Consider the following 22779-nt stretch of genomic DNA (forward strand, 5'->3'; position numbering starts at 1 on the left):
GAGAAAATAAAGGATGTTGTAGGCAGCTAATGAACCAATACCTACCTAAATAAAGAAAGTTACAACCTTGGTCTTCGTTTTATGACTAAGCCTTGAAGTTTTGTGTGGTAAAACATTTTATTAGTGAAGTAGGCGTTTAATTTTGTGGGTAGGTATATAGATACAGAATGTTGTGATTTGACAATACCTACTATATCGATTATTTGAAGTTGGCCTGCTAGCCCAAGCGCAATCAATGCGACGTTTTCTCGTGGCTTTTGCACCATTCCATATTGGATAGGTATAAATAATTACTTACGCACAACAGACGGAAACGTTTAAGTGCGGAAACCAGTCCAGAGCGAAGAAGAAGAAGGTATAAATAAATAAAATCATCTGCCGCACTGAATTTGTGATCGTTCGGGCTGACTTCATAAAATAAGTAATTTCAAATGGATTTCACCAATAGAAAGAATGATTATCTTAAAAGTATTTATGAACATTTTGCCAAAATAAGCTACCAGTATGGTGAATTGATGATGATTTTAGTTGTTGATGGTGATCATCATCATCATCATCATCAACCAATAGACGTCCACTGCTGGACATAGGTCTCTTGTAGGGACTTCCATACTAGAGGAGTCAAAAAATAATGTACCTAATAAATTTATTAAATATATAAATGTATTCAAGATATTCGTTTTTAGATTAAAACAAAATTGAATACAATATATAATAAGTAGTGAAAATTTGAGAAAATCCTTCCTAAAAAATAACTCAGGCGTTCGATCTTTGATACGCCGCGCGCGGCGCGACCGAGCGACGATATTAGAATAAAATATATTTGGTAGGTACAGCTGAATACAAATATCGTCGCAATTCGACAGTGAATAATTATTACATCGAATTTTCGTATTGGCCTGTTACATGTTGACTGTGATGATACGAGTATGCGGCTAGTATTTTTATCATTTTGTTTGTTTCGTAATAAATTTTGAATGCAGTTTTATTTATTTGTGAACTTGAGTGTCGATAAATATTTAATGCGAATAATTGTAATGTAGATTAGGCAAAATAATGTAGATTAGGTACATTTTTGTGTTGTGATAGATTTGTGTCGCGCGTTAATAATACCTATTATAGTAGATTTGTTCTTTTTGGAAATACTTGCGTCATTTTATAAATCGTATGAGAAAATGTTTTTCAAAGTGTAGCTGTAGGTATTATCATACATTTAAGTATTATAGGTAATAGGTTAGGTACGTGAAGTGGTATTGTTCTTTTTAGAAATCATCATCATCATTTTATAATTCGTATGATAATAAATATGTAGAAATGTATGATAATAAATATAGTAGTTACCTACTAAAAAGATTTTTTTATAGGTAACTAGGTAAACTTACCTACCTATTGTATTGTAGGTATCTACTTGACATTGCTTTATCGTTCTACTTGTTTTTATTTTTACATACATAGGTAGGTACTAGGTACTGTATTCCGCGACAGGTTGAGATGGCAATCGGGGTATGAGGCGGGGGTGACACCCCGCACACCCACACGTCACCCTCGCTCGCCCGCACTGGGTTAGCACAGGGGCCGTGCGGGTGTGCGGGGCATTCCCTCCCCGATTGCCATTTCGACCTGTCGCGAAGGTATGCATTGGGTACCTATTAAGAGTAAAATTTAAAATTTAAATCAATCGAGTTAAATACAAGCTATACCCTAGTTCTCGACCTTATTGACGGTTATGAGAAAGTTGTTTTTTGTTATTTATATTATATTCTTGTTCAGTACCTAGGTATCATTCATAGATTGTTAAAATGTTGTTCCCTATGTCAATAAGGTCGGAAATCGCTTGCACCCATTTATCTGCTTGCGCCTCATGGTGAAATCGGTGCAAGCAAATCTCGACCTTATTGACGGTTATGAGAAAGTTGTTTTTTGTCATATTCTTGCTCAGTATAATTCATAGATTGCTAAAATGCTGTTTTCTGACGTATGTCAATAAGGTCGAAAATCGATTGCACCCATTTTTCTGCTTGCGCCTCACGGTTCAAGCAATTTTTTTTTTGTAACAAAATAATGTAACGTTAATAATTATTAAATATTTGTCTGTTGCGCCACCTGGATCCAGCGGCTCCCTGCGACTCGTCTGATGTCGTTCGTCCACCTAGTGGGAGGGTCTTCCAACGCTACGTCTTCAGGTGCGAGGTCGCCATTCCAGCACCTTGGGGACCCCAACGTCTATCGGTTGTACGAACTATGTGCCCTGCCCATTGCCACTTCAGCTTCGCAACCCGTTGAGCTATGTCGGTTACTCTAGTTCTCCTACGGATCTCCTTATTTCTGATTTGATCACGTAGAGAAACTCCAAGCATAGCTCTCTCCATCGCCCGCTGAGTGACTCTGAGCTTTCTTATGAGGCCCATAGTTAGCGACCATGTCTCGGATCCATATGTCATCACTGGCAACACGCACTGTTCGTGATATGTCGGATGATGGTGATAAGTCGGACAAAATCGCTAGTTTCTCTCAAGCTATCCGTGCGAAGCCAGAGCCGGGCGGGTCGCTTGTCAACAAATAATTAAAATAGTCGCGAGAAAGCTTGTCGCACTGTTTGTTTTTGGGCTGGGGATTTAACGTTAAAATGCAATTATAGGGTTTTGTAAAAATATGTTTAGCTCATTGCAATCGGTACTATAATCGATCCATTATGTTTAAGTAAGATTCGATAACATTTTAGTGCTTGTAGGATTCCATACCTACGCTCTTCCCGACGAACGCGTTCTACGCGTAGTCATTCGCGGCCTTCCGAAGGAGCTCGATACAGAGCTCATCAAGACAGACCTCCTTTCCCAGGAGCTGCCAGTCCTGGAGGTTCACAGGATGTATCATCCTAGAACCAAAGTCCCTTACGAGATGGTGCTCGTAACTTTAGAACTTTCCCCCGCGGGTAAAAAAGTTAATAATATAACCTCAGTGTGTCGCCTTACTGGCCTCAAAATAGAGCCCCCCCGTAACCGCGGCAGGATGGGCCAATGCCATCGCTGCCAGATGTACGGCCATTCCGCAAGGAATTGTTTCGCCCACCCTAGGTGCGTAAAGTGCCTAGGGGACCACGGCACCTCCGACTGCCCCAGGAAGCAACCAACCGAGGAGCCCCCGAGCTGTGTTCTTTGCAGGTCTCAAGGGCATACCGCGAACTATCGCGGATGCCCTAAAGCCCCCAAGGAGCAAAAGCGAAGGGTCAAACCGGCCGGCCGCAAACCTACTGCAGCTCCCCAACCCACCCAAAAATTCGTCCCTGCGCCGGCTCCGGCCACCAACGCATGGGACAAACCCCTTCCCAGGACTAACCCCCCTGCGCCCAAGCCCACCCAGGCACCCCCGGCCAAGCCCGCCCAACCAGCCCCGGCCAAGCCCGCCCAACCAGCCCCGGCCAAGGCTTCCGCGCCTACGCCTAAGCCCCAGCCTCAGCCAGAGCAACCGCTCCATACATCCGCAGCGGCAAACGCTGCGGATAATCTCAAATTAATAGAAACCGTCCTCGCCTCTATTGACATAGTGGAGATGGAAATTTTCGCCCGGACCTTCAGGGAAGATCCCAAAACAGCCATTACCCAACACTTGGGTCTACTCATCTCCATAAACAACCTTAAAAACCTATAATGGATAGTACAACCAAAGGTAGATTAAAACCTCACTCCTTAGTGGTCGCGTTTTACAACGCGAACGGCCTTATCGACCAAATGGACGAAGTCCGCGAGTTTGTATGTGCACATCAAACCGACATTCTCCTAGTGCAAGAGACCTTCTTGAAACCTAGTAGAAGTAATCCCAGAATTGCTAATTTTAATATAGTCAGAAACGACAGGGCCACTGCTAAGGGTGGCACTGCTATATACTACAGAAGGGCTCTTCACTGCACTCCTCTCGATCCTCCACAACTAACCAATATGGAAGCATCCATATGTCAGGTGAGTATGACTGGCCATCCGTCGGTCATACTAGCATCCGTCTATCTCTCTCCCTCGAAAGATCTGTTAGAAAGTGACATCCGCGCACTTCTCTCATTAGGAGACTCCGTTATCGTGGCCGGAGACCTTAACGCCAAACATCAAAGTTGGAATTGCCGCTCCCCGAACTCACGAGGACGCCAACTCGAAAGACTGACGCACCGCCCCGATCTTAACTTCATTGTTATAGCCCCTGACACACCGACTCGTTATCCAATGACCGACAATTCAACAGACAGACCGGACATACTCGATATAGCTCTTCTAAAGAACATCGCCCTTCAGGTGAGTCCTTTGGAGGTGCTGTCCGAGCTAGGTTCAGACCACCGTCCCGTCCTAATGCGGCTAGGACCCCCGCCCACCGCGGCCCCCCCGACCAAAACAGTCATTGACTTCAAGAAGCTCTCAGAGCATCTTAAGTCTATAGACTCAGTGCACATCTCTCAAATTCCTGACATTATAGGTAGTCTAGATGAAGCGCATGCAGCCTCACTGCACCTTACTAATCATATCCGCGATGCTCTAAGCGCCTGCTCCCGACAGATGCCGAACGGTTTCACCCGTCGACAGTTGCCGGACGACGCCAGAGAGCTCATCACCATCAAAAACGCTAAACGTAGAGCCCATGACGCATGTCCTAACGCCGACAACCGGAGAGAACTCTGGAGAGCCCAGAGGGAGGTAAAGGCTCGCCTTGCCGAACTCCGCGACGAACAATGGGACAGGAAGCTGAGTGAGCTCAAGCCATCGCATGTAGCCTACTACAGCCTGGCGAGAGCTCTCAAAGCCGACCCTGTCTCGGCCACTCCTCCGCTTTTACGTCCCAATCAACCGCCCGCCTTTGAAGATGTCGATAAGGCCGAATGCTTGGCCGATAGCTTAGAAGCCCAATGCTCCCCGAGCACCATCTCTGTAGACAAGTCCCATATAGAACTAGTCGAAAACAAACTAGCATCTATCTTCTCTTCCGCCCCAGGTGGCGATCCAATCCTCCCGACGAATAGCGGCGAAGTTCGTCAAATTATCAAAGAATTTCACGCCAAAAAAGCCCCAGGCCCCGACTCTATTAATAACAAAACTCTAAAGTTACTCCCCGACGTATTAATCAACCTCCTGGTTGTCATTTTCAACACCCTCATGGCGGGATGCTCCTTCCCCGACAGGTGGAAAGAAGCTACCGTTATAGGCATCCCCAAGCCAGGGAAACCTAGGAACCTCCCTACTAGCTACCGCCCCATTAGTTTGCTCAACACCCTTGGCAAGGTGTATGAGAAAGTCATCCTCAACCGACTTAGGTCCGTCGTAGAGGAGAAAAACCTCCTTAACGACGAGCAATTTGGCTTTCGAACCAGACACTCATGTGTTCATCAAGTGCACCGCCTCACGGAGCACATCCTTCTCGGTTTCAACCGATTCAAAACGAGAGGCATCCCAACGGGAGCCCTCTTCTTCGATGTAGCCAAAGCCTTCGACAAGGTGTGGCACGCCGGCTTGATCTACAAGCTTTACCATCTAGGCGTGCCCGAAAGACTCGTACGTTTACTACGAGAATTTCTCACCAATCGAACTTTCCGCTACCGTCTGGATGGAACCCTATCCTCCCCAAGACCTCTTCGAGCAGGAGTCCCTCAGGGCTCCCTGCTCTCGCCACTTTTGTACGCGCTGTACACCAGCGACATTCCCAGATCCCCTCATGTTCATATAGCCCAGTTCGCGGATGACACCGCTCTATACAGCTCCGACTTAAACTACCGGAACGTTAAAGCTCGACTCCAAAAGGCAGTCAGTAGCCTAGGCCACTGGTTCCGCCTTTGGAGGATAGAGGTTAACCCGGAGAAAAGCGCAGCAGTGCTCTTTCAAAAGTCCAAAAGGAAATCACAATACAAACTTCGACAGACTGAAATAACTCTTTACGACCGCCCCATTCCCTGGCAAACTAATACCAAGTACTTGGGTGTAACCTTTGATGACAAGATGAGCTTCGCCGCGCACATTCGTAGAGTCCGCAAGAACGCAGCGTATGTGCTCTCCCGTCTTTACCCCATGATTTGCGCAAAGAGCAAAATGTCACTTCGACATAAAGTCACGCTATACAAAACGTGCATCCGCCCAATAATGTCTTATGCCTGTGTTGCATTTGCACACCTGCCGCCCTCCTCTCTCAAACCTCTCCAAGTCCTACAGAATAAGTTTATGCGTACGGCCACTGACTCCCCGTGGTACATGCGCAACGTGGACCTCCACAGAGACCTCCAACTCCCGACAATAGCTCATTACTTTAAACAGCTTTCCAAAAATTATTTTGAGAAAGCCATTAGACACCCCAACCCCCTAATAGTTGAGGCAGCGACTTACACCCCTGACCGAAACGACCCCCCAGATAAAAGACGCCCTAAGCACGTCCTTAACGACCCCGACGATCAAATCATGACCGACAATGCACCCTATCTCGTAGGGCTACACAATTCAACCTCATCACAGCGTCTTCGCCGGCGAAGACGAGGTCCCCGATTTCTAACGTCACCCGGACGTGGGCTCACGCCACGGCCTCGGGGGCGTACGGACTAACCAACAAAACCGACAACTCCACCCATCCCAACGTCATCCTAAGCCGTGGTCCGAGCCTCACAGGAGGCGCCCTTAGGAGGACGTTGCCCCCCGACCTCTCGAATTATTTCTTCGAGCCCTAGGGCTCACCCCCAGGCGGAGCTTCGCGCTCGCCAACCCCCCCGGTGACGCTGTAGCGGCCAATAGGGCCTACGCAGCATAGTCAATCCGAAACAACACACAAAAATTTTAGTGCTTACAAAAAGCCCGCTACGCGTTCGCCGACAGGTTAAGCGGCACGTAACATTATTTATTTTACGTGGATCGGTCTAGGCTCGGTATTTTGCGATGCTTTTAGCGCGTGTCGCCTGTCGATTCATGCAAACAGTTTAGTTCCCGGATTTTTTAACGCCCGCACTGGGTGATTCGCGTTTGAGCCGAGTTTGCATATTCCTGCTGCATGTAAACGTTTCAAACTCTATGTTTATTCAGAAAATTGGATTTTGTTACAGGTTTTCTTGTTTCAAATGTAACCTGCTATGTAACACATTGTATATAATTATGAACTTCTCTCTCTTTCTCTCTTGCAAGTTTTTATATCATATACCTACCTACATTTGTAAATCAGCTATATAAACGCTACAAAACTGAAAAGTCAGTTTTGAAGCGCTTATAGGATGTTGGTTGTACATAAAGGTTAATATGATGATATATTAGGTCCGTAACATTTTACTTTTCACTCGAAAATGTACTTTCTTCTTCTTTTAGTCATGAGCATCGATTGTCAAGTGGTTTCTTTCGTTTATTCGCTTTACCTAACAAGTTCTAACATCGAGCTGTCCTTGAGCTTTTGCGATTTTATGGTACAACTAGCTTATGCTCGCGACTTTGGACCACACAAATTTCGAACACCTATTTTACCCCCTTTACGGCGGTTACGCACTCATCCGATCCGAGTCCGTGAAAATACATTGCTTTTTGTTTTGTATGGGAGCTTATGACATATATCACATAATATGTCGTAGATGATCGCTCGTATTCTCACGGATGACGGAAGTGCAGTGCGTAATCGCCGTAAAGGGTTGAATTTTCAAAAAACCTTTCTTAGCGGATATCTACGTCATAATAGCCGATGTCTACGTCATAATCTGCATGCCAAATTTCAGCCCGATCCGTCCAGTAGTTTGAGCTGTGCGTTGATAGATCAGTCAGTCAGTCAGTCATCTTTTCGTTGTATATATTTAGACCAACTTATAATTATACTATTTTGTCTTCTACTAGCTCAAATTTTTTCGATCTTTAATCAGATTCTGGATGCTTTTACTATGCTCTATCAAAATGTCTATGTTTCCTACTAAAAATAGTAGTGAAAGAAAATGGCTCAGGTAGTAGATCTTAATATTATAAACCTTTCATTTAAGTAACAACTCATATTATCCAAAAACGAATGTAGCTCATGTTAGTTCCGATGCCTGAACAAGCATATTATGGAGAACCGATCGCAAATTTATATGCCTGTCTCTTCCTGTGTAGTAGCCAACGTCTTCTTTATGCGAATTTGTATGTTAATATCATTGAATAAAGTCGTAAACTCAACATCGATTTATGCCAGCTTCAACGTAATCTCCTAGAACACTAGATGTCTATCTGATATCCTACTTATATTTTGATAGACCGAATGTTGAGTGTTTTGATCAGGCAGATTTCGGTCGGCTTTACTCAAGAATTTATTTCAATGAATGTTGCTGAATTTAAGCCGGCATCTTATATATTTTATAATCACGTATAATCTCTATTTATTGACGGCTGCCGCTGTGTTTTGTTTGTTAGATGAATACGATTCATAACATGATGGCTTGTGGGCTGTGAATAATGGCGCAGAAAACATTTTCAGACTTCATACATAATATTAGTACAGTAGCCGAGAAAATATACAATACATCGATCTTTAGAAAGGGATTTCGGCTTCTTAGAGTATTGTCTATGTCACTCATACGTACCTATGTGATGTTTTGTCGGTCTAAACGACAGAGACAACGCTCTGCGAAACCACTATCTCTTTCCGAAGGTCGATGTACAACACTTCCTGCCGGGTACTGTAAAACTATTTGAGCTTCTAGTTGAATATACTTATTGAGAATGTTTTCGTTCATTTTAGCTTTACAATCGATTTCTATAACTTTTTCTTCTTCAACCTTTTATGGGATTTGTCATCCAAAACTTTTCTCCAGATAGGTATCTACCTTTACCTACTGTCTTCTATTTCTGCGAGTATATCCTAGGTTTAAAACTAGTTTGTCCAGCAAGAAAGCAGCAGTTTTATAGACAAGTATTGTAGGTTTACTAAAAGAACTAATTTTTTTTCTTCAATTAAGGCATCGAAAAATAAATATTTAAGGCAAGAACTCATTAATTGCAAAAAATATTCAAGTGCAGCTTACACCAACTTAGCATGAAAGTGTTCTATATACCTAAGTAACTAAATGATGCTAAATGCTAAATGATGAACTAAATAAGCTAACTCTGTACCCCAAAATAAATTAAACTGTTGGGCTGTGAAAAGCTAGCAGACAGACAGGCAGATACAGTTTCGCATTTATAATATTAGTATGGATTTAGAATCCGTCTCCTATCTTACCTAACTACAACTATGAACTTCCATTAAGTATTGAACTACAAGACGTATGGGTTCTATCTTATCTATAAAATCTATCTTATCTATAAAATACTTACCTTGGTAGAATATACGTATAATTCATATTAATTATTGTAAACTGCACTTGATGATTTTTTGAGTTCTTGCAGCAGGTAAACCTACGTTTTGGTAAAGGTACAATTTCGAAATATCTCATTGTTACAAAAAATATATCATGGTTTATTTTCTTCGTTTTCCGATCCGATTGAGGAAGTAACTCTTCGCGCTGCAGGGTGCATTTAATAAAGTAACTACACTAGCCAGGGGTGTCACGTGCTAATGGATAAATAAGAAATAATTTTTATCCCAAATCCAATATATACCTATAATATGTGACAGGTCGACATAGCAATCGGCTTATGAGGCGGGAGGACGCCCCGCACACTCGCACGTCACCTGCGCTTGACCGCACCGAGTTAGCGCGGGGGCTTTCCTCGCACCGGAAGACGCAGCGTTGGAAGACCCTCCACTAGGTGGTTGGACGACATCAGACGAGCGACAGAAGCCGCTGGATTCAGGCGGTGGAAGACCGTGGCGTGTGGAAGTCCCTACAAGGGACCTACGTCCAGCTGTGAACGTCTATCGGTTGATGATGATAATGATGATGTACCTATTGTGTTAACATGAAATATTCTTTGTCTTTCTTATAAATTAGGTCATTTTTATTAGCTAATTTATCAAAAGTTAAATTGGCTAGCTTTACAGAATAATAACAGAATTTTCCTGAAAAAAGGATAACTAATTTAAACATTGTTGATTACACATTCCTAAAGAAGGACTCAATCTAACGGAAAAATGTATTAAAACATAGCTTCACCATAACGCAGATTAGAAGAAAAGGAAAAGAATTAATATGAATGGCTTAGTTACTATTTTACATACAGAAGTTGGTACAACCTAAACCAATAATTTTAGCAACATATAAAACATTTCAGTCTCTACATTAAATAAAGGAAACTTCGGTAGCAGCCCTAAACTTCGCACGTGTCAAATCCTGGTTCATATCCATTTATTCGAGCCCATGTTTATTTGACTTTCGAATAGTGCCTGCGTCAATCGATCTACGTTAGTGTAGTTCTAGTTCCTATATAGATATAGGCTATAATTGAATGGCGAGGAAGCGCTCAGCACCCGTACCGATGGACCGTCATTTGATTGATGACACTAATAAAACTGTGATTCTAGTTTAATTTAAATTTAAGGCAATTTAGCAACCCTGCTCCCGGTCCCGCTGACCGTAAAATGGCTTCATTATTCGCATAGTGCGGTCGCATCGCTCATTGTGGCGTTTATTATGCGGACAGTGTGACTAATGTTTTGTAAGAATGTTTTAGTAATAAGTGCCTTCTAAGGATGAAACTGAGATGATTTATTTGAAGGCGCACTATTTACTGTAAAGGGTTTACCATCATGCCGGCCCACTACTGAGTACGGCTGTCGAATGAAAGCGCTTAGACCATAATCTGCCACGCTCGTCCAGTAAGGTTTGGCAAACTATACACACCTTTGAGAACAATAAGGAGAACTGAAGTGTGGTTCCCTCACGATATTTTCTTTCAACGCCAAAGCAAGTGATATCTATATTTAATTGCTTAAAACGCACAAAGGTGACTCCAAAATTTAGAGGTCTGCGATATAAAATTATGCCTAATTAGTGTACTTTCCTAGCAAATAGGACATAAACTAGGAATTAGGATATGGCCTAAACAGTGAAAATTGCAGGAATTATAACTTATACCTACTGTAGATATTATGAAAAATACCCCTTATGAACAAAAAGTGTACCTACCTAGTATCTATATGTAATTTGCACATCTACATACATAAACAGGCATGTTATCTCGCAGCGTGTTATCATGCGGGGCGCGTAGTCAGCGAGATTAATGTGCCCCATCACTAGTAAGGCCTTCATCGACCCCGACAGCCACGGAAACCGGAACAAGACATACTACGCTCAGTTTATCTACTAAACCGAAAGAAAATAGAGAACACATTACTTAGAATAGTATGCAATCCATGTACCTACCTCGTAGGATGCTTAGCTTGTGAAATCTAAAGGGAATAAATACTTAGTACATTTTTTGTTTTACAAAAGTTGAAGACTCAAGTTTGAATTTTACTATAGTACGCCAGAAGTTCTTAATAATCGAAGAAAACTATCAGAGATTCAAACCGTTCAAGTGATCATAATATTGAGAACCTATATGTAAAATTAAATAATTAGTTTTTATTTTGACAATATTGTGCGAATAGCAGTAATTTTATTATGTAACTTATCGGTATTATATATGTAACTAATAGTAAGCTGTGATAGTCTAGTGGTAAGGACATCCGCCTTCTAATCGGAGGTCGGGGGTTCGATCCCAGGCACGCACCTCTAACTTTTCGGATTTATGTGCGTTTTAAATAATTAAATATCACTTGCTTTAACGGTGAAGGAAAACATCGTGAGGAAACCTGCATGCCTGAGAGTTCTCCATAATGTTCTCAAAGGTGTGTGAAGTCTGTTAATCCACACATGGCCAGCGTGGTAGACTATGGCCAAAAACCCTAACTCTGAGAGGAGACCCGGTGCTCTGTAGTGAGCCGGTGATGGGTTGATCATAGGTAACTTATCTTTGCCACCTCAATTCAATTATAATCGCTTAAAACAGGATCCGCGTATGAATTTACAAGACAACAAACATTAGTACTTATCGATTTCGGAAACATTAAAAATTGTCTCCCTTCGCCTGACATAGGGCGGCCTCGAGCTCATACAATAATATATTTAAAGGATTAGCTCAACGCAATATCGTGACCCTCCCGTTAGGGTTGTCAGCCGTAAAGTTTTCTGTTTTGTAAAAGAGAATGTTATAAAATCACAGTCAAAGTCAAATGATTTATTCAAAATAGCTAATTAATAACTCTTTTTGATGGTCAGATGTTGGATTTCTAAGATATAGTGGTGATAATTATTACGCAAACTTAAAACTAAAGCTACGAGGATTCCAAACGCGCCCAGGTCTGAGAAGAGCCCCCAACAAACTCAGCCTGGTATTCTTTTTTTTATCACCACTTTACAAAATTATTGAAACTTATTAGAACTATCACAATCCGTTTATGATTTAGCCTCTATTTTTTGTAATTGTGAGATAGGCTGCGCTTGGCGACAATAATGCCTGAGAAAAAGAGCAATGATGACAGTGACCCGTCTGTCAGCGTAGCAAAAAAATTCTAAGCCTATGGTTTTTCAGGAAAACTGCGGATTTGTTATTTTAATCAATGCTTATCACCATTTTTTGTTTTAAATTCAAATTCATTTATTGCTTTATAGGGAGCGCATAATATTATCTCAATTAATTATAATTATTATGCACTAAATTAAAAATAATCTTTTAAGATTTTCAAGATCAAAGAGTTCCCACGGGATTTTAAAAATCCACGCGTACGAAGTTACGGGCATCTGCTAGTAATTTATACTTTAGTACCGAATTCGGAGTTATCACGAAAATACAATTTTTTCTTCGAAAAAGTCTGCAACCCTAGTTTTCGCGACCCTCCGGCCTTCCCGCTGCGCTGCCCGCTATTCAAATAATGGAAATTATTTCCACATATGTGCACCTAAATAAATATCATTCTACTGTCATTATTGAACACCCTAACCTTTCTGTGAAGCTATTTTCACCCGTTTATCTGTTTTTATGAGAAAAAGAAGTGTTGTTTTGGGACATTCTTTTTTTAACAATTTTTAAGTTCGTTTCGTAAGTATGTCATTTGGTTTTTTAATTTAAACTGGCGATACTTGTATGAATATTGATAATAATTATACAATGAAAGATACTTATACTGTCAGTTTGTATGTATCTACATATTATTATGACAATTTACCTACGCGTCCACGAAAATTTGCGAAATTTATGTTTCGAAAAATAAACGCTCGTATATGGGGTGGAAACGACCGTTTATGTTCACTTAACCGAGGAAAGAGGGTATTATTTACCGTTTCGGCTGGGTGAACACGCCACAGTGAGTGAGACAAATACCGCTGCCGGCACAATATTTATTGCAGTCGCTACGTGGATTGCGCAATTTATCGTAGAGGTGTCGTCGGCGATCGATCGCTCGCTGACGGACGCGGCCATACATCAGCGCGCGCGTTATCTGTGCTCACGACGACTTAGCGCGCGTCACTCCGCCTCCGCTTCGGCTCGGCCTCCGTTAAATAACAACATCGATTCCCGAAGGCTTCGCGGCCTGTCCCGCCGCCTGCTCGTTTATTGCGGCCGACTCCTGGCGAGCAGCATGCGGAGGCGTCCCGTCCAATCGCGGTGCTCGTTTATCTTCATTTCGCGACCGCAATTAGACGGGTCGTTGGCTGCGGCGGGCGCGCCCTCGCCTCCTCCGCGCTACGTGGCTCGAATAAGGCGCCGTGCCGCGATGCGCTGTCAACTTCGTAATGAGTAAAGTTAATGGCACCCTACGCATCGCAGCCCGACTCTAGATTCTGAATCCGTTTAAAACTTTTGTCGTCCGTCGCGGAATGACTATACGCCGAGAGAATAACTTGAAATTTTTTGTTGCAGGTCTGGTTCAAAAATCGGAGAGCTAAGTGGCGGAAACGCGAGAGAAACGCCATGAACGCGGCCGCGGCCGCCGCCGCCGATTTCAAGAACGGTTTCAGCACGCAGTTCAACGGTTTGATGCAGCCCTTCCCCGACACCGATGCGCTGTACTCGTCGTACCCCTACAACAACTGGGCGGCGAAGGTTCCCAGCCCGCTGGGCACGAAGAGCTTCCCGTGGCCCGTGAATCCGCTGGGCCCGGTGGTGCCGGCGAGCCACCACCAAGGCTCCATGAACTGCTTCAACACGGCGACGTCGATGGGTGCGGTGGGCGGCGGAGGCATGGGTGGCGTGGGTGGCGGTAGCGTGGGCGGCGGCGTGGCGCCCTGCCCCTACTCCACTCCGCCCAACCCCTACAGCGCCGTGTACCGCACGGAGCCGTACCCCGCCATGTCGTCGTCCATCGCGTCGCTGCGGCTGAAGGCCAAGCAGCACTCGTCGTTCGGCGGCGGCTACGGTGCAGTGTCGCCGGTGTCGCGCGCAGGCTCGGCGCCGCTGTCGGCGTGCCAGTACGCGGCGGGCGGCGTGGCGGACCGCGTGCTCTGAGACGAGGCGCGCGGCCGCGAGCAGTCGCGCTCGCCCGCGCCGCCGCACGCCGCGCGCGTGTCCTAGTCGCCGCCCGCGCGCTCGCACTCGCACCCGCACGGCCTGTACCGCCACCTGTGGGAGTGGTTCGACTGAGAGCGCGACGCGGCGGCGACCACGGCGCGACCCGCGACGCCGCAAACCTAGGGTTACACTTGAAACTTCGGGCAATAAATACTAAACGATTCGTTCTAGACGTTGTTTTGTAAATATGTAGTTATGTATGTAAGTATACCAAAGCGATGTGTGCAATTTTTACAAGCTTAAATGTATGTAGATTATATATTAGAGTATTTTTGATTGTGTAATTAGATCACTGGAGATCGTTGTAAATAAATAAATTAGGGTATTTATTTGTACTTTTTCATTATTTTGAGGCATTTAATTAAAAATATTGTAAGATTTCATTATTTACAGATTAGGCTGTGCCTACCTTACCTACTTAGGTACCTACTATTATTTTATCCACGCCTTGTTTTAAGATATCTTGTTTTATATAAGTACCTACTAGCTGTCCCGACCCGGCTTCGCTCGAGTGGAATTTTTGAAAACGGTTGGGGTGGAATTTCCAAAAGACTAATAAGTACTTAGGTATACCAATTTTCATAGCTTCAAAACTTAATAACTTCAAAAATGACGGACTTCTTTACAAATTTTCATTCTCAATTTAACCATGTTGAGGATAGAATTTCTGAAACCATGAAACACATTTTTCTTCATTTTTTACCAAAACCTCAAAAACCAATTCTCATCGATGTAACTTTAAAAATAACGGACTTTCATACAAACTTCCAATTTAACCTCCTAGACGGGTTGAGTTTTCAAAAGCGGGTGTCTACATCATAATAGCTACCCATGCCAAATTTCAGCCAGATCCACCCAGTAGTTTGAGCTGTGCGTTGATAGATAGTCAGTCAGTTAGTCAATCAGTCAGTCAGTTTTTCCTTTTATATGTTTAGATGTACCTGTATTGAAAGCACGAATATAAAAACTTATAGAAACCAAAAACAATGTTTGGCGATATATTTAAAACCAAAACATTTAAATATATTATTTAATTTCCAAGTGTTGTCATATCATAAATAATAAACTGTAGGTATATAAACTTAATTTGACTTTATTATAGAAAACACAAATAATATTTTTTTAAAGGATGTGGAATCTTGGCAAGATTCCACATCCTTCATCCTACGTTGGAATTATTTCAAGTTATTGTGTTATAATTATATCAAGTTGTTGTGAATCAAATAGTTGTTAATAAAACTACAGACCAAAGTTTTAGCCAAATTACGCCTACTTATCTTCGTTTTGCATTTTCAGCATAAAACTGTGTCGTCGTAAACGATGTCTTTTCCACTGTGTAATAGTAGAACAACAAACGATTACAGTTCTAGTATTATAGTTAATCTATCACCCGCGTTCTAAAGAAAAATATTATGAGGTACTTACACCTAAATTAGAACGCCGATTAGCAGATTTTGTAATTTTTACATTATATCTTCTGTGCTTTTACATAAACTGAAAGGTTAATACATTCAGTATTCACAATGCTAATTTAAATAATATAACTGTTAAAATTATTACAAAAAAAATAAAAACCGACTTCGATACACAAACACTAAAAATTGAAAAATAATTTAATTTATTACCGAATATATTATGTATACAAGAGTTAATATAGTTCCATAATAATACTTTTTGGTGCCGGTGCCAATTAGCTTTAGCTGCGCGAATCGTCTAGACTTCATATTTTTATGAGACTCCACAATAGCACCTCATTGGCACCGACCCCAAAAAATATTATTATGGAACTATATTAACTCTTGTATATATAAAATATTCGGTAATAAATTAAATTATTTTTCAATTTTTAGTGTTTGTGTATCGAAGTCGGTTTTTATTTTTTTTGTAAAAAAAATTTATTTCACAATTTTTAGTGGCCCCATGGAATTATGCTATGACTGGTTAAAAATCTACTGTTTACTAAGCTATTACACTGATCGCGAGCAATTTACTCTTATCCGTTGAGGAGTTCCAGTATCTATCTTCGAAGATGTTCATCAGATCTTCACCAAATTTAAATAGGACCAACTTTGAAGTATACCCTTTCAAACAAAAAAAGAATTTTCAAAATCAGTCCAGGCGTCTTCGAGTAATCGGGGAACATACATAAAAAATAAAAATAAAAAAAATAAAAAATAAAAGATTCCGACGAATTGAGAACATCCTCCTTTTGAAGTCGGTTAAAAACAGAATAAATGTTAACATTGAAATCATTTTGGATCTCTCGCAGAAACACCGATCGCAATTGTTATTTTAATTTTCAAATGTTGATTGATTTTTTAGGTATTCCTTTGTGAACCGATAACAATCGTAATTGTAACTGAATTTCAAAACAGTCAAGTCACAGACAAGTCGAATCACAAATTTAATCACTGAGAGGCATTTTGGAAAATAATTTTCCAAAATGCCTTTCAGAACACAATTATTGTGTATTGTTGGAAGTTTTATTATACAGGGTGTAACCAGAACGCTAGCAAAAACTTACCGTTATTGGTATACTACCTCAACACAATCCAATACCAATAACCATTTGCCTCATTTTGTAGTTTTAGTGATTTAGTATTTTTCAAACCCGCAATGTAGTATAGCGAACAAAAATCGGGTCAATGCCCCACCTACGACGCGGCATTGACTCCAAGTGACTTACTTACGCAACGTTTGTTGACCTGTAGCGTCAGTCAGATGTTTTATTTGCAATAGATCGTAAATTTCTACAAAATTATAGAATTTTTTTATATTTTCTTTCGCGTTTTTTTTGGTGGTAAGTATTATATCAGTAGGTAATCATCAGTACTATCACCTGTCTTCGTTTTTGCCAGCTTTCTGGTTACACCCTATATACTGCAAAAATAAATTAAAAAGATGTAGGTGCCTATACCAATATATTTTATTTATTCTCATTCGAACTTATTCTTACCTGATGGTAAGTAATATTAGACATTTCATTTAAAAAAATAAGAGCGAAGAGAAGCGTATATTGTATAGACTCATCAAATAAATTGTTAAACATGATTTATTTTCTTTCCTTTCAACTACAGTAAAAGGAACAGCTAAATAGATAAAATAAACTCATAATATCTTTTATTTTGGATCGCTTTGAATGAGATTAAAATGTAACATAGATCTCAATAATAATAAACATAATATTTATTATCTTCCAGTTAAATTGTAAATAATTGTAGCTATAATTCATTCCAATACGATTTGTATGAAGCAAATAACTATCAACATTAAGTACAGTCAGCAACAAATATCTGCTTTTTTTATAAACTAAAGTCTAAACCTACGATTGGAATACTTCTAAGATCCAAAATTGTATTATGTTTGAAACCTAATAATATCATATTTATGATTTTGATACTTTGTTCAACTTTAGTTTATGAGAAATACTTGTGTACAAAACTTGATGAGTATAGAAATTTTATCTAAGTTTTAAATTTAAGCCATTATGTCAAGTCCATCAGATATACCTTTAGATGAATAACTACCACCTAATTGTGGGACAGGATGTCAAGATTGAGCTTTGTTTGCGATGTGTAAGTGTTGAAAGTTGAAATTTTTTTTTAAAAAAAAGCTCACAATAAGTAGGTATATTTCAAACTTTAATTTTTGGATTATTTCTGTGTAATATGTTCAATTTATGTCCTGTTTCATGACTTATTCTCAAATACAAGACATCTAGGTATATTTGATATTGACTGTAATTCCTTATTTTTAAATACTTAGTTAAAAAATTCATGGGCTGAGTGCTGAAAAGTAACTATGACAGAATTTATAAATGTAATTATGTAAAAGTTATAGGCGATATTTTAATAATGCAGTATTATATTTTGTTACAAATTGGTTTGGAATCGAATACAAAATAGCGATTGAGTTGTTTAAGAACGACAAAATAAGTGACACGAACTAGTTTACCTTCTTCCGTGTACTATATAAGGCTAGTATATACTTTTATGGTGGAATTATACGTAGTAGTTAATCCGTATTCGGGTACCTAGCCAAACACCGTTACCCGAACTGGGACGCCCGCGCCCGCCCGCCCTACATGTTCTTTCTTAATACTGGTAACCTTGGCTTTAATCCATTTTTTTTGTTTTAAGAAACAGCTTTTTAACCGAATTTGGTCTAGTTTAATCAAAAAAACCTGTTTGAAGACGAGGCAAACTCGTCATTATTGATTGCTAATGAATTCCATCGCCATTCCGAATGTAGTTAAAAACGACCAAATGTAATTCCGCCATAAATTCCTCCGCAAACTACTAAATGGCCGGCTGATAGCGTGATCGATTTAAATCGTAGTATTAAATTATGTTTTTTTTTAATTGTATGAAAATTGGAAATCGGATCGTTTATATTTATAAAACGCTGGACCTGAGCATTTCACAATACTTCATACTTTTTTTAGCAATAAGCAATTAACCTATCGGATGATCAAAAAGTTTGTAATAGGCTGTCTCCACATTAAAAGCTCGCGAGGTTTCCACGAGTTCCAATAGCTCTGTCAGTGTATAAATACTGTTTCTTCCGGCCTGGTATATTAAGGTGCTTACTCTCGTTCCGCCAAGGCAACATGCATTTCAACATTGAGCAGCATTGCGACCGAGCGTTTTACTCGCAAAGGTGGCGCGCAATAGTTTGGTGTGCGAACGGCCTAAGAAAATAATCATAAACTATCAATTTGTAAAAAAAATGTAAATAGTGCGAAGTAATAATGTAAATCGAGGTTTTCATTTTATACATATCAAACAAATAATAAATGCGAACTAAAGTATGTATAAATCTTTTCAGATTATTTTGTAAATGTATTTAAAGGATAAACTGATTGTTTTGTAACTTAAAAACCTCTAGTCATAATAAAAATATCAATGAGTATTTGATCGTTTTATTTAAATATTCTTCATTGTAACAGGACTAAAATTGAATTTGGTAAGTAGATAGGACCTACGTACACTTCTTCATGGAATGACGGATACGACGCAACGCAGGGAGAGACACTCACTTCTTGAAGTACCTAATCTCCTGGTAATATTACTCCTGGATATTGGGATAAAAATGCAAATTTTTGAATTTGAAGAAGAACAGTTCCTAGTTTCTTACCAATTAGCACATGTTAAACAGTTATAGAACTTCTATCAAAACGTCGAGGCATTGACGTCACTGGCAGGCGTTAAATGTATAATGTGGTATAGTGCGTAAAATTTAACTCCTCACGCGCCATTTTGAGAGATCCAACCAACCGCAACAATGGTGGGCAGTTGGACCCAGGAAGAATCGCAGCGGTCTACGACAACTTCCATATACAAAGTGATCATCTCAACTAGAAGCGGACTCTATTGTCTTAGTTCCGCATTCCGCGCAATCCAAGCCAATGCGTAGCCCAGTTTTGAATTCTTCACATACAAAGTTGCCGCAACGGAATAGGTACGGAATATGTCGGAACGAGGAATCGAGAACTCTGAACCTATATTTATTGCTAAATTACTGGACTGGTGCCTATGTAAGGCAATAAAGTTAGCTAAACAGAATTTACTCATAAAGAAATACTTAATCTAAAATAGGTAAAAAAACCAGTCAAGTGCGAGTTGCTCGTTGGCTCGCACACTGAGGGTTCCGTACTACAGTCGTATTTTTTCGACATTTTGCACGATAATTCAAAAACTATGATGCATAAAAATAAATAAAAATCTGTTTTAGAATGCACAGGTGAAGACCTTTTATATAATACCCCATTTGATATAGTTATCTTACTTCGAATATTGAAAATACTAATTACTAGTTCATGACCACAATTAAATTTTTTTTGTGTGATTTAACCCTTAATTATTAGCTATAGGACCCACCTACCTGCCAAATTTCATGATTCTAGGTCAACGGGAAGTACCCTGTAGGTTTCTTGACAGACAGACAGACAATTTAAATTACCTAGTTTAATACAATACGAGCAACTAATAAAATAATTAGCACTTTATGGTACAAGTACCTACCTACTTTTTATATGAATGTATATAACAGCTTTTTAATCTGCCAATTCGCACTGGGCCAGCGTGGCGGACTATGGCCTGAACCCTTCTCATTCTGATAGAAGAACCGTGCTCAGTGGGCCGGTGTTGGGTTGATGATGATGATGATGATGATGATTTGGAGTAGGTAGGCTTATCTTGTCTTGGTACGTAAGTGCAATATGATGGCATAAGTGATGGTTAGTAAGATTTCCAACAACGAGCTCTATCGAGTGCCTACTATCAGAGGAAGGATCATTCCAAACCAAAAAAATTGCGAGCTGGAACTTATTTTTGCTAACAACTTGATGTGTCTACAGCAAAGAATTTTTAAGTAGGTATACTAATATTTGATGTAATAAGAATTATTTCTTTCTAAATCCATGGTTTACAATGTAATATTGACGGCTCCATAGAACACGATCTTTGTTGGAAATAGCACTTCGATGAGGCATGTATTTTTGTTCATTGATTTCCAATAAGTAGGGAGATTTTCCAAAATTTCTTATTTTATTTACTTAGTGCCACCTTAGTTATTTCAAGTAGATATGTACACTTCGATCATTTGGTTGAACATTCAGAAAATATTTAGGTTTAAGGTTTAGTAGGTACGTAAGGCTTCGTGAAATTGCAGCGAGGTCCGATGATGTGTATAAAATGGGAATGGAAATATGTTTCGCGTTAGTGTAGGTAAGCTGTTTCATAGCGCGACGACTGCTGTCGGCGGAAGATAGATGTTGTCATGATAAAACCGAGCTGGGTAATACCTACTACATACGGCACTGTTCACGACAGAAACTTGTAATAAAACGACGAGGCTTCCCTACACTTGCAGGCGTCAAATGTAGGAAGGTAACGTAGGCTATGAAACGACTAGGTATCTTTGATTTGACAGATAACGATTCAGGATCAAATCGAGAGTTGTCTCACTCTAGGTCGCTCTGCTTTATGTAAGTAACTGGAACTACAATTTGTTCCAGGTAAAAATAGCTCTAAGATATGCGGCCATAGCCTAGTCTTTAAGACTTCAACCTCTGGCGCGCACGGACCCTCGTAGCTTTAGTTTTAAGTTTACGTAATTAATTATTACCGCTATATTATCATCCACAACTCCAACAACTGAATATCAAAAATATTACCTACTAGATGATGCCCACGGATTCCCCCGCGTTGGCTAAGGTTTTTTAAAAGCTCGAAGGAACTCTTTGATTTTCCGGAATAAAAGTAGCGAATGTCCTTCCCCTCGATGCAAGCTATCTCTGTACCAAATTTCGTCAAAATCGGTTGAACGGATGAGCCGTGAAAAGCTAAGCAGGTAGATAGACAGACACACTATTGCATTTATAATATGTAATATTAGTAGGTATATTAGTATGGATTTTGAAGACATTTCACCGCGAGTAATAGCCTCATCTGGTGACAGAAGGGCTGGCTCATTTTTTGCGCAACGGATCAGCCTGGCTGTCCAGCGCGGAAATGCAGCCAGTATTCTTGGCACCATTCCACGCGGGCATGATTTGTATAGTAATTAGATAAGGCTAGCTTTAAGCTTGTTATATAATAATTCACCTTGATTTTTTTTTTTTAAATAAACGATTTGAATTTCGAATTTTTTGCACCTCTAACTTTTCGGAGTTACGTGCGTGCGAAGGAATACATCGTGAGGAAACATCCTAGCTCTCCATAATACTCTTAGATAGAGGTGTGTGAAGTTTGCTAACCTGTACTGGCATGACAACGTGGATGGATGATGATCAAACTAAACCTTTCTAAATCGGAGGTCTAGGCTCAATGGACCGGGCGATGAGTTGAGATGATTATGAAAAAAGGCTCTAGATAACAGTAAAGGAAATGTGTCTGTTTACTCATGCCACGCGGGAAATGAAAGGTTGACTGACGAACTAATCGTGCGTCAGTATAGACACCCCCGACGTCACTAATCAGATACGTTGAGAGTGTGAGAGACTACCAAATAAATCACCTATAGAGCAGGTTTAAGGTAATGAGTTAATTAATTTCGCCAAATGTACCAAGGCTCATGAGCCCATCAATTCCAATGTTATTATGGTGAAAAGTTCTGTGTCATTTTAGTTAAGTAGGTACTTATAGAAATAGCGGTTGATTGCGGTCTCTGACTTGTACATTTCGCGATGGATAGGTATGCATTGTTGGAAAACTAAAGTGAAGTCTAATGCCTTGCTGCTAAGAGTAAAAGTAACAATACTTTGGAACTCTACATTTAGGAAAGTAAGCATACGATAAACTAATATTCTTTCAATAAAACAAAACGG

At 40.4% G+C, this 22779-nt stretch overlaps 1 protein-coding gene across 2 annotated transcripts in view; it reads left to right on the forward strand.

The window, feature by feature from the left end:
- The window catches only part of Ptx1 (pituitary homeobox homolog Ptx1), a 64329-nt gene extending 44968 nt beyond the window's left edge, over positions 1 to 19361 (forward strand). For both annotated transcript variants that reach the window (XM_034970861.2, XM_069500144.1), the window contains exon 5: positions 13803 to 19361. In XM_034970861.2, the coding sequence (XP_034826752.1) occupies positions 13803 to 14387 (585 nt within the window). In that variant the 3' untranslated portion in view covers positions 14388 to 19361. The remainder of the gene's footprint in view (positions 1 to 13802) is intronic.
- Positions 19362 to 22779: the final 3418 nt, after the last annotated feature.

This window comes from Maniola hyperantus, chromosome 8, assembly GCF_902806685.2.
Source record: "Maniola hyperantus chromosome 8, iAphHyp1.2, whole genome shotgun sequence".
NCBI lineage: Eukaryota > Metazoa > Arthropoda > Insecta > Lepidoptera > Nymphalidae > Maniola > Maniola hyperantus.